Source organism: Carassius auratus, chromosome 35 (assembly GCF_003368295.1).
Source record: "Carassius auratus strain Wakin chromosome 35, ASM336829v1, whole genome shotgun sequence".
Taxonomy (NCBI): domain Eukaryota; kingdom Metazoa; phylum Chordata; class Actinopteri; order Cypriniformes; family Cyprinidae; genus Carassius; species Carassius auratus.
The window spans coordinates 12623622-12642320 of NC_039277.1; the positions used below are offsets into that span (position 1 = coordinate 12623622).

Below are 18699 nucleotides of genomic sequence, written 5' to 3' on the forward strand. Positions count from 1 at the left end.
TCAAAATACCTTCTTTTGTGTTCCATAGAAGAAAGAAAGAATGTTTGGAATGACAACAGTGTAAATAAAGAGTAATTTTGGGGGATAATATATCCCCTTGAATCCTGAAGCCTGACATATAAAGTAACAAAGTGAAATAAAAAAAATTTTAAGGTAAACACGCCTCTTTTTGATAGTAAACATGAAATTTGGTGCAGTTGCTTATATTAAGCTAGCCAAAAAGTAAGATGAAATTGCTTGTAAGGTAAATCAATGAGATCTTTATAACAGTAAAACAGGCTACTGACATAAAATGCATACTAATCAGTTGTCACTCTATATCTCATAATAATATGTCTTTGTAAAATGATATTTAAATGCATAGTTTGAAGATCAAAGCTCTATAGTTTTTATTGTGGGGGCAAAACATATAATGCAATGCAATATACTGATGAATGAGAGAACAAATGATGCATCATATTTGGTACTCACTTGAAAAAAAAAAATCTAAAATTGATGTTTGAATAATCAAGTAAACATCAGTTGCTTTTCCAGTAAATGTCCGGCTTGAAATATTACTTAAAGTCCAAAATGTAAGATTACATTTACTTAATTCCATTTAAATACATTTACTTGTACCACAACCTAAAGGTGGACATTTTTTGAATCATACTCAAAGTTTTTTTTTCTTGATAAAAAGTATGAACTATCAATCAGAGGGCATGTTTTTCAGCAAAGTTTGTTATTCATATTGATCATTTAGATGATTTAGTAATGTCCATATTAAATATGATAGAGTAGGCTTTATAGAATTAAGATCTTTAACTAACACCGGCACATTATATAACACTTAGTTAGACAATAGTTATAAGTAGGATTCAAATAATAAAAAATCAAAATAAAAAGTATAATGTCTCTAGCTTTTTAGTTTCTTGAAACCTTCTTTCAAAACCATCATCAATCTTTGCACACTGCAGTGAATTAATCCCAAAACCAGACCGGGCAATGAAATCTTTGCAAACATGAGTCAACCTGACATATTCTCCCTCACCCTAGGGTTTCTTATAGGATTAAAGGGCTGAATGGTGAAAATAAATGACTGGCACTCAAAGGAAATGCGTTTTCTCGCTTTTATGGTTCACGTCTGCAAGTGTCTGCTGAGAACCAGCCGGCTGACTAGAAGTGATGAGCCGCACTCTCTGAGCCTGCTTCCGCCAAGCTTGCCAAACAGGAAGGGACGCCCATATATGGGCAAATCTATTGTCTCCAAGGCACAGTTCCCTTAGCCGGCGTCTCCATGACAACCGGATAGAACAATTTGAACTCTGGATTTAATCCACACACTACCATAATGCTTATGCCGTTCGTTTTTGCATATGGAGTACCATGTATGAAATATGAACATGGTAATAATGGCATATATCTAATGCATCATAGTATTAACAATAAAACTGGCACTAAAGGAGACCGCATTCAGATCACACACAACAGTATTCATTGCACAACAGTTGATGTGGATCTGCAAGACTGAGTCACACTACCCCCTCCATCTCTATCTCTCTCTCTCTCTCTCTCTCTCTCTCTCTCATCACCCCATCTACCTCCCTCACCCATGCCTCAATATCTCATATCTCTCATCTTTGACTCGTCTCCATCAGGATGTGCCCTAGTGAATCAGACAGCTATATCTGAACACAACTGCACCTAGAAGCAAGCAAACACACTCCGCTCCAAGGGTGCACAGGCACCGAACGGTGCTATATTACTCGGAGGGCTGTCACTCACTCATGACTTCCCATTAGTTTGTTTATTATCTGATGTGAGATGTTTATTACTTTTTTTTAACAAACGTTCAATCGAGAGCAAATGCTTGAGAAGGGGGTTCACGTGTACGCAGGAAACTACTCAGAGAAAGCATTTGCTGTTGCATAAACATGCATAAACAAGCACATCTGAATGTTACCTGATCCAGAAGGAGACTTGCTGTGTCTGGAAAGGGTGATACTTCTAGGAGAGCTTCTGTTTAAAGACCCCATCTTCCCATAGGATGTTGATTTCATCACTCGGCACTCTGTCACACAGCAAAATCACATTAGATAGATAGTAAGGTCTAAAAGTCTGCGTAACAGATTACATTTCTTCTATTTGGCAGTGGAAAAATCAATGCATTTCAGATTGTTTTAGAATTTTGTTTCATCTTAGCAAAGATGGACACACATAGCACAAAGCATGATAAACACGGACACTCAAATTAAATCATGTCACATGAACTTCCATGTTTAGGATATGCAATGCTCTATTTGAATGTATTTTTATGTGAATAAAAGTATAAATGAAATCTTATAAAGTGATCTCATCTGTTCACAAGGTTTGGATTAAACTGATTCAGAATTGATTGGCCTTTTGGATCTATTAAATTGTGGTTACCTGAACATTCAATAGAGGGACAGAACCTCTCAGGATTCATTAGAAATCATGCAGAGTTTACATTTTTGGGCAAACTATCCCCAGGAAGGAAGGAGAAGGAAGGACGGAAGGTCTGGAGTGACATGAGGATGAGTAAATGGTCCTGCGATTAAATATGGGAGATTACAGTTTTTCTCAGTCACTCTGGTGCATTTCTCAAATCAGAAATGAAATTCTCAAAACTACTTGTACAACCTCCACATCATCTAGTCATTTATACACATCATATAACCAGTTTCTCATTCTTTTGAACAAGTTGCGATTGATTTTTTGTACATTCATGCAATTGATTATGCACATTTATCGGCGGTTTCCTACATTATCAGTTGCTAATGTCATGTTGCTCAAAATTTATTATATACTTTTCTGTGCAATAGTCTTACCCCTCAAAACATCTAGTCTTTAGTTCATCGTTTAAGTCATTAAATGCAAAATGGTTAAGCTAGTTGTCATAAACGGTCAAGCACACTTTTTATTTTATTTTTTACACATTATTATTAGACTTTTTGGCATGAACTGTGCAAGTGAATATTTACTAATGAAGAGAATTTAGATGATAAACCAATGATAAACCATTTCTCTGAAATAGCTCAAAGGTTCATTTCATGAATCTTCAGTTGGAAAGCTTATACTGTATAGACAGAGGACAACACAAGAGTTAAAAATTCTGACTTATTTTTATCTTTGTGCCCATAGATCTTTATCATTTTCTATAGCACAATGACATTATAAAGTTTTTTTTTTTTGGCCAGACCTAGTAAAAGTGAAACATTCAGTAATGTGTAAATGTCCATGGTGATCCATGGTGTTTTGCTATTTGTTAAATGCACTTACTGTTTTGCAAACCTCAAGGATGATTCGAGAAATGTACCAAAGCGACTGAGAAAAACTGTAAACATGGTTATGTCAAACATATTGTGCTCCATTAATGAATTTGACAATTTTACATCAGTAGTAAATGGTAAATCAATAGCTGACTGCTTAACTTTCATTATTTCAGCAGCTTTTCATACAGTATATCACACTTCCAAATAACTGTCTAGTTCGATTGCCATCTCAAATCCTCTTTAAATGTCCTTTAAATTCAAACTCTGCCTAAAGACAATCCTTTAAATGAAGCGCTAAATGAATCCTCCTTTAAAAATAGTCTGCTTGTTGAAGCTCATTTATGCAAGTGTGATAAAAAAAGATGGCAACGCTACAAGTGAGGAAAAGGCCTTAACCCTAAACCGAGATCAGAGACTGAAGATTAAATTAGATTCTCTGCAGATTAAGTGCTGCTCATTTTCTCGCATGCTCTTTGTTTGTATATCCCTTTTTTTTTTTTTTTTGCTGCAATAACCCTGTGTACATAATGCATTGAGAGAGCAATAAGACTGTGACACCAGGTTTGACAGTAAATGTCACAGTCTATTAAGGCAGGATTTCTTGAAGGGCAGGACACCATATAGTTACATATAGAACGAAAGTTCCAGCACTTTACTCTCCAGTACTAAAAAAATCAATTTCTTTTATATGACACAGCCTAGTTTAAGAAATGTGCTTTTTAACAGTTGTTAATAACAGCCTTACATAATCTTCATCAACAACAATTTCATAACTTGCGAGTATTATATATCAAATAAAAATTAACATGATATATCACTGCCAGTGTGCTGTCATGTGCTACCATTCTGCTCATATTAAATATGCATCCTCCAGGGAAATCATTGTCGTCAAAGGCTGCCATTTTGGCTCCATCCATCTCGCCATCAGCATGCTTCATATGTTCCTCTCGGCTCTGATCAGAACTCATTAGAGTGGCACGTGTTTCTCTACTAGTGCCTGTGTAATTAAACCTCTACTCATGATTGACTGCACTCATTCTAATTCAATGTGATCAGCCATTCGACATTCAATACATTTGTTCTGTACAGTGAAGCTGTAACTTGGTTACAGCCATTAAATCTGTCAGATAGACAGATAGAGATAGAGACAGAGAGAGAGAGAGAGAGAGAGAGAGAGCCAGAGCTAGACTTAAAGTGGCCGTTATATCTTTAACTTGGATGTTATAAATTGCACTGAATTAATACAGTTGGATTAAACAAAAACTGTGTCCTTCATTTCAGGCTGCAAAGCAAAGTAATAGATAGATAGATAGATAGATAGATAGATAGATAGATAGATAGATAGATAGATAGATAGATAGATAGATAGATAGATAGATAGATAGATAGATATTTTGACAATAGAGAGAAGTCTCTTTTGTTAAAGAGCTCTTCCGCATGCACTTTATAAAACTGGGGCACCTGCTCTTCACTGAGCTCACATCTGCACAGAGAAGCCAAAAAACGAACAGCCTTTGTCTGTCCACAATATTAATGAAAGGAAACCAGACACAGAAACATACAGATTCTCATTTCCTGACAACCACAACACAACAGGAACAACATGGAGAGAAAAGACAAGGAGAGGCCAGAGGAGGAGAAGAGGTCTGTCCATCTAGGACAAGTGGCGAAGCCGGAAACCCATTAGAGAAGTGGCTGGTGTAGGCGTTAAGGGGGAATGAGCCTTTATTTTATATTCCACATTTGTGGGATGAAACTTTAATGGACCCATTCATAAGCTTCTTATGAATTCATTTGTAACCAGATGTTATTCATTCAAGACGGGACAAAGAAAACATTTCTGGGTAGGTGGAAGTTGCCATCCACATGGATCTTCTGCTGATTAAATCATGACAAGTAGTGTTTTTTCAATCAGATGAATACAAAGGCAACTACTGAAAGGCTCTTTACCGCTTTCATCCAACATGAAGTCATCCTGGTAACGGAACTTCTCCGGGCCACATGCGATGAAGATGTCCTCCTCTCCAAAGAAATCTTGAAGGCATATGACCTGCGATTGGAAAGAGAGAAAGTCATTAGCAGCATTAAATCCATTAGAGCATCTGAATGTCTCTTTAATAATGGCTCTAGGATAGAAAACCTAATGATCAAAGAGCTCAAATTACAGATCCAGCCTCTCTTCTTCAAAAAACCAATGAGATGGTTAGATCGTGATCACCACCCAGAAGGCTTTGAAGGCTTTACTGAGCCCATCTCTAATGTCTTTTTAAGATGAGTAACCATCAGCCATGTTATTGTTGATTGCTCCTAATCAAGAAGAAGTTAGATTTTCCAGCCAAGCATCATTTCCCATCAGCCCAGTGGCCATCTTTGGGGATGCTGCAATGACAATCTTTTTACAGTTTGATTATTTCAAACAATGAATCAAGGGGACAACAAGTGAACTAATGCATACTGTATATAATCAGACTAAAATCAGTTGCTAAAGTGTTCTGGTTGTTTTGCCTTATTGCTAGGTTTGCTTTAGTTGCCCAAGGGTTCTGCATTTTTAGAACATTTCTAGGAAGTTGCTAGAGTGTTCTAAATGCTTTAACTTGTTGTTATTTAGTTGCTGTTCTGGTGGTTACTTGGGCATTGCTAGGTGGATGCAGGAATGTTCTGGCTGTTTGAACATCAAAAAAGCCCACAATACAATATACGCTGATCCCTAAATATGGCTCAGATCCCACTTTCAATGTAAACCTATAGGATGTTTTCACAAATGATAACTCTGATTTTTTGGTATTAGCATCAACTCATGGTATTTTCAGGTACAAACAACATTTAATAACTGGCATGACACAGTCTACAACAAGTGATGTACTAAGCAACAAGAGAAAGAAGAAGAGGAGGATAAATAGGGTTTGTTTTGAGAGCTAATTGCACCCAAAACAGCAGGAGCACCAGTCTTAAAGATGAGAATATTTCTGATGTTTCTCACCAAGCAGCAGTTAAAAAACATCAGAAAAACAGTTCCACATAAGGGTGCAGTGCAGAAAAGACCACTAGGATGAAGGGTGATGCACAAAAAGAGGCAAGAGAGAATCAGAAAGTAGGAGCGATGGAAGCAGCAAAGCGTCAAACTCAGACTGACGGAGATAGCTGTCTCCCTGAGCAAAAGAGTAGCTTTGATGTTGCGAAGAAATATAAAAACAAGTTTGGTTATGCAAGACTGTGATCAGAAGTTCTCTGTCTCTATAAGTGGAACAGACAAAGTGATCAAGCTGGCACAATAAACTGCAGAGCTATCCAAAGATTAAATGCTTATAACTTGGATTATTTCTGAACGGCAGCTTTGATGAAGATGAGACCAATGCATGGCAAAGCGCTGATTATGCCACTTGCATAAATACATAAAGAAGTTCAATGTTCAGTGAATAGAAGGAGATGCTTAAAGGACAAGGACAACACATTAAATATTTTTACTTGAAAAAAAAGTCCAAAATTTTATCTTCTTCTATTTTCCATGAAAGAACAGAGTTAATAATTATATTAGTAGTTATTATACATAGTTTAGATTGGCACAGAAACCACAGAGGTGATTAGATAGTAATTCCCGCTTTGCAATGCTACAATTGCGCCATCTAGAGGAAAATCTGTGGCCGCGCATGACGTATTTGTCTTTTCTCTTCAGCTGACATGGTTCATTTGTAGAGCAATTAAAATCATTAAATGTTTATTATTCACCACGAATACGTGAGGGTTAGATTCATATCCATATCAATTTCCTTCCACTGATAAGACCATATTAATAGAATTAACTGAATATTTACTTAAATGATAGAGGGCGATGATTTATGAAACCACTAGGTGTCGCTGTTTACATGCACTTAGCCAAAACATAAAGAAAAAAGAGTGGCAGTAAACTGGAATTTTAACATTTAAAATGTAAGTAGGGGCAGTTGTGTGTGTGTTCATTGGTTCACTACTCACTGCTGTGTGTGCGCGCGCACTTCAATGGGATAAACGCAGAGCACAAATTCTGAGGATGGGACACCAGCTTCTTTTCAAATGTGAGCACACAAATAAATGCATTTGGGCAGGCAAATATTTTGAAGCCTGGAGGACTAAAAGGTCTCGATACAAATTAACTGTATCACTGCATTACGTTAAAACAAATGAATCTCTCTTCAAGGCAGCATTTTGCTGCAGTACAGGTGCTCCATCTTGTTTTCTCACCCACAGCTCTGGCAATTCAGCAAGAAAAAAAAAGAAAAAAACTGTGATATGCTATTTTTATTTCCCACTTTCAGGAGAATTTCATAGAGGAACAGAACTCTGTACAGAATGTTTGTAACTACTGGAGGATGTGAACAGAAAGAGAGGCCAGTGGAGTTAAATATAGCTGCACAGGTAAACTGTCGTCATCAAAAAAAGCACAAAAAAAGAGGACAACACGAAGGACAAAAAATTATTTATTTAACTCTAACTGAGGCTGATGTGAAATCAGCATTTCCATTTCACATAAAATTATTTTTACTTGAGAAAATGGGAAAGCTGATCCCAGACCAGACATTTTTGTTTTAACATGCATGATATGAGCCTAGGGTACAACATAAAGAGCATCTCATGGTCTGAGCAAATGTGTTAACATCTCTGTGACAAAAACAAACTTTTATGTGTGTAATAACCTAGAACAAATGCAGAGAACCTCTTAATGGTAAAAAAAAAATGCCCCTCTGTTCTCAATGAGGATAAGTACAGCATTTGTCCTGGTTCAGGAGGAATGTGTTTGTTTCTGACAACTGACAGAAAAGTTGGGTTGAATGGATAGCAACTCTGCACCTCTGTCTCTGATCTCAGACTCTATTGTGTCAAAAAAAAAAAAGAAAGAAAAAATCCACCTATGTCACCCAACAATATAACGTGTACATTTAAAATTCATTGCACTTTTATTTACAATAACATCCACAAATCTTGGTAATCTCTCTAATCTTGAACTTAACATGAAATTACTGCATTTACTATTGTCTAATTTACTAAATGTGGAAAGGCTTTATTATGTTATATAATGCCTAAATTGCAAAAAAAATTTGTTAAATTAAAACGAGAAATGAATACTGAAATTAAAATCAGAGCTAACATGTAAATTGAAAATACAAATAAATACTACAATAGTATAAATAATATTAAATAATAAAACAAACAACACTGGTCCAGAATAACAGGTTTGTGAGAGAAGCACCAAACAGTCATTGGTTGGACAAACAGGAAGCCCCACCCCAAACTCATGCTATTGGTTGAGCCACTGTTTCTGAGTCAGGCTGATCAAACAAACAGAGCCAGGGTTTTTACTTATCAGGGAACCTACAAATAGATTACTGATAGTTAGATCTGCATATTAAACAAGGGAAAGCAGAAACTATTAAACATGAAAACTAAACCGGGAAAAGTAGAAAGCACTAAACATGTAAAAAAAAAAATAATAATTGAAACTCTGCAGCATCTGACAGATAGTCAGAGTGAGTGGCGCTGTCCTTGGTGCTGAGAGTCTAGCACTGCAACAGAGACATTTTTCTCATAGCCAATGAGCATACACCAACAAGATGTTTATGCCATGTGTTCACTGACAAGAGAGAGAAATAAACTATGTATCTCCAATGTGGAGAGAAATAACAAGTGCCCCAAAAGTACAACTTTAGACACAACAAACAAAAAACAAAGGCAAAAGGGCCTTCTTCCTTTCTCAGTGCACTTATTCAGGGTCATACTGCAAATCTTCAGTAGCCAGGCTTGTGGTTAATCCAGTTAGTATCAGGTAATGGGACCTAGAATAGCTGTCCCTGTCAAGAGGTGCAGAGAGAAATACATTGGCATGACAAAGCTGAGGTCATGTCCTGCATCAATACCAAAGTGATGCTTTCACACTCATCCTCATCCCACACATGTGTGCATGTGTAAAACACAGCAGGGAGTATGTAGGGGTAGAAATGTAGGACATCAATATTACATACAGCCATCCTACACCCATATGTGCATGTTCATGTGGGTGTATGTGTGTGTAAATGTGCATAGAGGGAGTGAGGGAAGAAAATAAGGCCTAACAAAATCAGGCGGTATGACAGCATTATGATCGTGGGAGGCTCATGTCTCATCAAAACAGATTGAATTATTGCCCACCTCCATCTGAGTGTTCCTCAAGCCTCCGCACAAATTGTTCAAAATAACTGCTGTCTTTAGCTTGTTTTGCATTCGGATAAGATAAGACACAAGATAAACTTTCACACCCTGGCATTTCAAAATGTCAAATTTGAATCTGATGAAATAGTGGGGTACATTCATGTTTGAACAATATCTTTTAGGTTCAGGAATTTCTTTCACCTGATGAACACAAAAGGCAGATGATATAGGCAGGAAGTTGCACTTTTTCCACATAATGAAAATATGTAGTGAAGGACAAACGGATCCATAACAATAACAACATAACAATATGTAGAAAATACTGACAGGATTTTCATATTTTATTGCACTGTTCCTTTAAGAGCACCAGGAGTCAAGGGAACTGTGCTCTAATAATGTCAGTGTCTGCTATAATGTGGAGCTTCTTCAGATGAATTAGCTGCCATCTTGATCTCCTAAATCAGGCCTGCTAAATGCCGAGAAGACTACAAGAGCAGTAACATAAGACCTCAATTACATAAGACGGATTCTATGCCAGAAGTGGGTGGAGATTAGGAATAACTTTATTATAACAGAACTGCGGTGAGCGATAAAATCATATCCCTGAAGAAAAGACTCTAGTAAAAGATGTAGCTTCAGATGATCAGACTGTTCTCTCCATTTCGACTTGCTCTCTCTTTGAGGATATGTCTCACTAGATGCTGCTTTTATTAGAAAGTTCAATGTGGACTTTATTACAACACACATTAAAAGAAAAGGGTATGATGATGATGATGGATTAATTAATTAAGAGTGTTTCTCAAAGAAATCCTTTTTAAAAGTCATCCGAGAACATTCAAAGCAGCAACATTTATGCAATGTGCAACACTTAAAGGGTTAGTTTACCCAAAAATTAAAATTAGCCCATGAATTACTCACCTTAAAGTCATCCTAGGTAAATATTACTTTTTTCATTCATACGAATCCAGTCAGACTTATTTTTTTAAATTGTCTTTGATCTTTCAAGCTGTTTGATGCCATTCAGCGGGTGTTGCACTGTATCAGTTCATGAGAAGTTTAATAAAATGCACGTCCATTAAAAAAAAGTGTCTCACATGGCTCCGGGGGGTGAACAAATGCCTTCTGTATTGAATCGATGCGTTTTTGTAAAAAAAAAAAAAAAAATCCATATTAAAAACGTAATAATCACGGTTGTAAAACAGAATCAGTTGAGGTGAATGACGTATGAGGTCAATGTTGCACATATACTGTAAATTTTGTGAAAACCAACACAAGGACAACCAGGCTCCTCTTGGCTTATATTGAAATCCTCAGACAATCTTTATTTTATTGTTTTTTTAACAAATCTTTGTTTTGTACTTCTAATTAGTGACTGTTGTTTTGTTTTGAACTCTCCGCTACGTTTCCGCATGCGTCACTTCTGAGCAGCACATGCGCAAAGCTCACCTCATACGTATTTACCCCGGAACTGCTTAGTGTGAGCGCAAGCTAGATTCAAGTGATTATTAAGTTTTGAATATGGATATTTTTCTTACAAAAATGCATTGTTTCACTACAGAAGGCCTATGTTCATCCCCCGGAGCCATGATGTGAGACACTTTTTTTTAATGGATGAGATTTTTATTAAACTTCTCAAGGACCGATGCAGTGCAACACCCACTGAGTGGCATCAAACAGCTTGAAAGATCGAAGACCATTTTTTTAAATAACTCCAGCTGAATTCGTCAGAAAGAAGAAAGTCATATACACCTAAGATGACTTCAGGGTTAGTAATTTATGGGCTAATTTTCATTTTTGGATAAACTAGCCCTTTAAAGGAAATGAAAGGAGAAACAAAGATACACAACTAAATAAAAAAAATAAAAAATAAACTGAAACAGACAAACTAAAAACGAACCAACTAAATGAAAACGAAAACAAAAGTCACTTAGAACAGTTTAAAAGTAAAGTTGTGGTGCTTTAGTTAACAAGACAGATATAAATGCCCCTAATTTCTTTGCTTTCACTGTGTGTTGTTTTGGCAGCATGCACATATTAAAATGATTTGCATGGAAAGCTCATTTGCTGTGAACACACACACCGGGCTTTTATGCCCAAACACAAGCTGTCGACACAAAAGTTCACACTCATACACACACACATTCTTTCATACACGCACACACCTGGTAGGAGTGACTCAGCAAAAGCAGCAGACTAACTAAAACCTGATCTCCAGATACCTGCTGTCTGATAGCTACACCTTACTCAGAATAAATCAGGATGGAAGAGCTAAAATACAAACCAAAGGAACAACTGCAATTTTTTGAGGGATTTTCACTGCTGTTTATTTGCAAATGCTGTCTGTGTTGTTGTAGAGCCCAGTTCATGAACTGAATTATGCAAATCAGGCCACACAAACATGTTCATGCAATTTGTGTTGAAATCAATCTGCTTGGCACAATTCTCAATCTTGAGAGTGCAAGATTAGCAGACAATGCACCAGACTACCACTGGCGTACTTGACGGCAATTCACATAGAACATGTTTTCTGCATTCCACTGGTCTGGGTTTCTATTTCTATGTAAACGGGCTATACGGATGTGTTTGACCATTGTGCTTATGTCTGCAGTGCCTGTGCATTAAATGGCCTTCTAATACTCAGCACACTAAGGGGCAATTCAAACAGAGTGAGTTTAAAAACATAAGACACAAACAAAACAATCATGTAGGCTAGAGTAAAAAAACCAATAACAAAACACAGTCCTCTAGAGTCAAATTAAAACAAAAAACAAAACTGTCATCTAAAACAAATTAAACACAAAAAAACATAACCATCATCTAGAGTCAAATAAAACATTAATCTAGAAAAAAACTAATCTAAAGTAAAACAAAAGAAACAAAAAACATCTTTTCTAGAGTATACAAAACTTTAATCTAGAGTACAAAAAACAGTCATTTAGAGTAAAACAAAACAAAAGAAAACAAACAATCATGTATAGTGGTGTTGTATTTACAAATTCCCCTAATTTAATACAGCACAGTGCTATTGCAGCACTTTTAGCACCATGTACAAAATAGGTGCAATGTGCCTCCTTATTTTTCACTAAATGCAATACATAAGAACATTACAGAAACCCAGAATAAGCTCCAGTCTTAGTTTAAGTTGTTAATCCTGATTTGGATTTTAATATGGATTTAACTCATCAGGAAACAAAGAAATTCTGCTGACTACAATATCTGGGGAGAGCAAGACCATATGCCAAAGGCAGAATATCTGGCCATTTCATTGGACAGGAGGGGAATGAGAGGTGAGGAGAGCTCAAGAGGGGGTAAACGGCCCTTCAGACAATGGAAGGCTGTTAGAGACTGAAAGACATAGCTAATTAAGTAGGGTGTGCATATGCCATGGTGCAGAAAATCAGTTATGTCCATACCACAAACTTCAGGAAGAGCAAACACATGAGTGACTGCTGATTACACGCCTGCTATGTCACTGTCTCGGCCCACAGCATAGGTCAGAGGTCATTAAAAAATCAGTTGCAGTATGCAAGACGCGTCTGTCTGGTTATTTATATGTGTATGTGTGTGTGTGTGTATGTCTGTTATGTGTTAACTATTAGACGGCCGTGTTTGCGTAGCTTTAATCTTTTGTGTAAGTGTGTGTTTGTGTGTGTAAATATGGGCTTAACGGATAAGAACAAGAGAACCATGTCCGCAGCCTAAACCACTTATCATACGTCTACCTCTCCCTCAGACTAAACTCCCCACACACTACTGCCCACAGTGATGTCACAAAGGCTCAGGCCGTTACCAAGCAACTGGATCACATCGTCATAGAAACTGTTTGGGGGGGGTCAGTGTCTTTGGAAGGAGAGATCACGAGGGAGCAACAGGCATGGATAAATTTAGCTCATGTCCAAAGTCCTGTCCTTTGTGTGGAAAGACAACCACAACTGTGCTAGTTCATAGTACACTGCATATTAAAAATGTGTCAGAAAGTCAGAGACAGACAGAAAGCTCCAAGCCAGGGACATTTGGAGGGTCTGTGCATGGTTGCAGATGACGTTAAAAGGGTTTTAAGACAGTTCTGACAGGTTAAATTATGAATTTCAGCTGCATGCTCTCTTTGTTCCCATCTGTCAGGGATGTCCTTCAGCAGCATTGCAATACAAGCAAAAATTTGAGCCTGCACTCAGTAGTACCGGAAATTATTGGAGATCACACGGGGACTGGATCCAGGTCACTGGCCATCTGAGGGGAACTGAAGCAGATATGGCACAGAAAACTTTTCTAACTCTGAATTATCTATATGCGGAGCACCTGAATCAATCGATAAACTAGTGGCCAAGTCTCAAATCTCTATATGGTGCTGTCACAAATCTGGCTAGCAAACATGGCTGTCACATGATAACTCATAAGTACCCCATCTTTACAGAGCTGTAGTATGTTTTGTTCTAGTCTAGTACATGTATCACAAGCCTTTTTACACCATAAAACCTTACACAATCCATTTCACACCCTACAGTAATATTCCAGAAAAAAGTCTCACGATTCGTAGGACGATGGAATAAGAGCTTGATATACTGTCTCTGACCTCATTATACAGGTTATCAGAAAGGTGTCGTGACGCAAAGACCCAAAAACCCAGATCTCTCTCATAAACATGAGCTTTTCAGTTCATTCACATTTCCACAGACATTGGCCACATGCATTCTATAGCATCTGAAATCTATTATTACAATCACGACAGGTGCTACAGACAGCAGAGCTAGAGGCAGATGCTGGTTCCGTTGTTATTCCATCGCTGAAGACATCAAGGCCTGTTGTCGCCTTATGTCTATTTTGATACTTCCAAACTCTACAAGAACCGTATGGTTCGGAGGGGGTAATACACAGTTTTTTGCACCAAAACTGGCATTTGATCTGATATGAAATCAGCCTCACATAAACAAAAGGAACACATCTCTTCCAAGCCATATGACACACAAGTAACTGACAGGATCTGTAGCTGAAAGAAACACATAGATTCACACCTGGGCAAATCACGTTCATACTCCCATGTGACTAATCAGATTGCAATCAGTCTCCATAGTGCTTGCATTTATAATTAGCTCTTTCTCTAACAGACAGACTCTGCACTCTGCTTTTTCTGAAGTATGCCATACAGTGTGCAAAATGCAATAAGCAGTCTCTGTTTGAATCAAATTTTACATTAGACTCAACCAAGGCAGGAGATAAACTGTAATTTTATTCACTGACTAAAAGGAGAAATCCATATTTTTCTTTCATAAGGCACAGACAGGTTCATTTACACACATTAAAGCAGCAGAAAAATGCGAAAACTTTTGGTCTATTGAATTATATGAGGTCTAAGCTCTGCCTAAACTCCTACTCAGCAGATAAAATTGAATTTACATGGACTTTCTTATGTATTTTTTTTGCACTTTGCAAAAACAATACAAGCCTAGTCAAAAATGGCTGTAATGAAATAATACAAAAAGAAGATCATGTTATGTAAAAGATAATGAGTTACCTCATGACTCAATAACACCGAACTTAACTAACAATTGCTTAAGAAATCCCATTAATCACCTGCACAGTCAGATTTATTTTTGTAATACCTCAAAAAAGCACCACAACAATAATATTGGTATAAGCTGCTTCCACACCTGGATCCTGCATTCAAACTGGACAATAAACAGGAAGATGTACTTTTATTGCTTTGTTAATTATGCACCTGAACTAACCCACATAGATTCTTCCATTATCTCCTTTTTTTTCTTTCTGTGTCTCTCCTTCCTGGTTTCTGTTGCTTTTGTTTATAATTGTATCAGGACAAAATTGTGTGCTGTAAATGTGTCTGGCCAGGCTTGTTCATTAGACAGCTCCCTCAGGCCCAATCGATCCCTGTTCTAAAATTAGCGCTCCCCATAATGCTCTTACTTTATCTGGATGGTGAACAGGGCTTTTATGCCTTACTGTGTAATCTCTGATATCAGACCCACACAGTGGGAGTATGATGTATGACTTACATTTCATTCAAAATACATATATGTTGCTTAATACAGCTACTCTAAAAGGCAGTAAGTCTTATGCATGACAGCACATGATATAAAGTGCTCCAGTTCTCAACATTCAAGGTGATTTAGAGGGATTTTCACATGGAAAAGACTAAGTCTGAAGATCTGAAACACTGGCAGAGCCACCAGCACAGAGATGAATGGAGAGAAGTAAAAAATCTGTGCGCATATTGATTAGAGTTCAATGAATTTCAGCCAAATGGCGACTACTTATTTGCAAATTTTACCTAGCTGAATAGAGACACACTGAAAGACAAGTATGTACAGTGACATTCAAAAGTCCACAATGAAAATTTTGGGATTTAAAACAGGGTTATTACAGTTAACTAAAACCCCCCAAAATAAAAAAAATGTTGTCACTTGCAATAGAACAAACTTTTACTGAAATTAAAATGTCTAGTTGCTAGTTTATGTATTAAACTAACTTAAAGTGAAAAAAGTATAAAAAGTATTTAAAAAATTGTTTAAAGATATTAATAAAAAGTATAATAGTATTTTAGGATTTAAAAAAATATAAATAAAAAAAGGATGACGTAAAATGAATTCGAATTATCACAAATTCTACACTATTTTTAAGTTACTAATCAAATAAGCAAATTTGCAACATTAGCCATATGACTTTGTAACAAAAACAACAATTCCATTAAAGCACATGTTCTTTGGATCATTCTCAAATCTGAGAAAAAAAGTTTAAAAAAAGTTGTAGCTTGAGTGCTGCCTTTTTTACTGCAAAAGGGGGGGGGGATCAAATACAAATATAAAACAAATATAATTAAATATAATTTTTAATTTAAACTTTTCACTTAAAACTTATAAAATTGTGGGGGGGGGGGGGGCTTTCACAAGTGAACCTTTGAATTGCACTGTACAGAAAGATGTGGAGGTTATTTACAATGTGTATGATCAAATATTTAGAACATCTAAGCATTTCATGCATGTGTGTGCCCTTCTGTCATTCTGCATGTGTGGGGCAGCACAGATGTTTCCGAGCAGCATAAAAAGGTGGGAGGAATTTAAATGAGAGCAGAAGCTTGAGTTATTTCTGTATCCTCTGAGCCACATGTTCTCTCATGTTGAGTGTGCGTGGGCAAAGACACAGATTTCCATTCATAAACTAGACTAGATCTGCCATTAATCTGGCTACAGGTTAGGGGGAGATTTCTGCTGTAGCATTTGAAATAATGAGGCTTAATTATTTATAATTCAAGGCTTGTGGGATGAATTCATTTTGGAGGATAAAAAACAAGAGCCAAATTGTTTGGATGTTGAGCTCCCTATTTCTTGGATGTTTTTTGAGTTTCTACAAGAGAAGAACAATTCAAAACACTTTTAAGTCTATACAGTATTTGAGTCAACTGATTACAGTAACAAGGGAAGAGGGAACTCAGCTGTTGATGAATGAATAATTTCTAACATTTCTATTTCACTACCAGACAATTATCTGGGACTCCCAATGTGCAATTTCAGTATGCTTTCAAGTTTTCCATGCCTGTTCAGAGGGTGAGCTTGCATAACAACAACTTTTATGAAATTCATTAGTTGTCTGAGGTAAAATCACACGAATTAAACAACACAAAACAGATTCACTTTTCAGACTCTGAAACTAAAATACTGCAGCAACATCAAGATTTCCATTAATAAACGAGCAATCTTACTTGCTTTCCCTCAAGGGTGTAGATCCTCTTGACAACACCAGAATCGAGCTTTATAGCATCTGTAATGTCAGTCAGAACTTGCTCAAAGGAGTGGGCTGTCTTCTTGTTGAGTAGGATGCGAACTGCCTTCCGTGGCTTCACCCCACTGCGGATGACGGTGACCAGTTTGGGTCTGATGAAGTCTTTGCCCTCTTTGGACTGCGGCTCTGATTTCGAGCTGGCTAGAGACGTGGGACACTTGCTGGAGCCCAAGGCCCTCACATTCACAGACCAGTTAGGGTTGACGTTATTAGAGTAGTCAAGCTTTTTAAAGGCTTCGGTGGAGCCACACACATAACTCTCACCTAAAAGAATTGAAAGAACATAATCACATGATACATCATAAAAAGAGAGCATGAGTTAAATTTTTAGGCAAAAGACCTGAGGCACTGTCGATTGAGCTGTCATCTCTGTTAAAATGCATTGATTTATGGTAAAGCCATGCAGACTTAAGTGCTTGTCATTGAGTGCCCTAATTTTGTATCCTTGCCATCACATCTACAGTACTGCTCTGATTTTGAGAATCCAAAGAGAAGCTTTTGAGAAGCTAAACTGCTTTAAAATTTTGCAGCATAAAAACTCAATGTACCTGCGCAAGATGCTGAAAAAGCTGTGAGGTCAAATTATGTCCGTTTAGCTAGCATGTGTAGACTACATAGAAAAATGCAGTGCAACTGAACCACAAAACATGGAAACACAAAAACATAAACTTGTGCCCATATAACCTACACATTTTAGCCCCAATTTCTAGATTTTTACTGTAGCACAAAGCCAGCTCAAAGTGGGCGGGGCAGCTTCAAATGGGCGTGGCTACTTAACTCCTCCCCAAAAGGCAACTTTAGAAATCATATTACCTTCCATCAGCTGATCTACACTGGTGATTTTTTTAGAGCCATCGATTGTGTAGATGATTCGGACCCCTTGGGGCAGGTTGACGTTATCAGAGAGGGTTCGGGTGAGGTCGACCAGTAAAGCGTCAAAGGTTCTTATTCGGTCCGATGAAATGGCATACACTATGCCATTGAAGTACCTGTCACCATTGCGGTAAAATCGCACTTTCTTTGCCTTCTTCTCCGAGCTCAGAGCTTTCAAGGTGCGTGTCCGGTACAGGCTGCAGTGGGCGCTGTGAGTGGGACTGAGAAGCCCGTTCGCCCGCCCTGCACTTCGGCTGCTGCGTTGCACTTTATCTCTCTCATCAAAGTGTTCCTCCATGTTGTCCACTCAAATTCTAAAGCGTAAAAAATGTACATATGGAAAAGAAAAGTTATGAAATGGTCTTTCATATTATGAAGATGTCTTTCATACTTTTCTGGACCTTGACAGTGTAGTTTTCTTAGCAGTCAATGGGACAGTCACAAGCCTCCCAGTTTTCATCCAAAATATCTTAAATTGTGTTCTGACGATGAACGAAGGTTTTACAGGTTTTAACCCTTTGACATGGGTGTCAATAAATGTCTGGTCTGAAAATAACCTATAATAAAAGCTTATATGTTTCTTAGACCTAATTAAATCATG

General features: G+C 37.3%; 1 protein-coding gene across 1 annotated transcript in view; it reads right to left on the bottom strand.

Annotated features, from left to right (window-relative positions):
* Positions 1–18699, bottom strand: part of LOC113054447 (serine/threonine-protein kinase DCLK1-like) — a 50390-nt gene that overhangs the window by 30832 nt on the left and 859 nt on the right. The window contains exons 2-5 of the mRNA XM_026220021.1: positions 18039–18412; positions 17146–17489; positions 5223–5322; positions 1943–2050 (exon numbers count right to left, since the gene is read on the bottom strand). Coding sequence (XP_026075806.1) covers positions 1943–2050; positions 5223–5322; positions 17146–17489; positions 18039–18396 — 910 coding nt within the window. The 5' untranslated portion in view covers positions 18397–18412. The remainder of the gene's footprint in view (positions 1–1942; positions 2051–5222; positions 5323–17145; positions 17490–18038; positions 18413–18699) is intronic.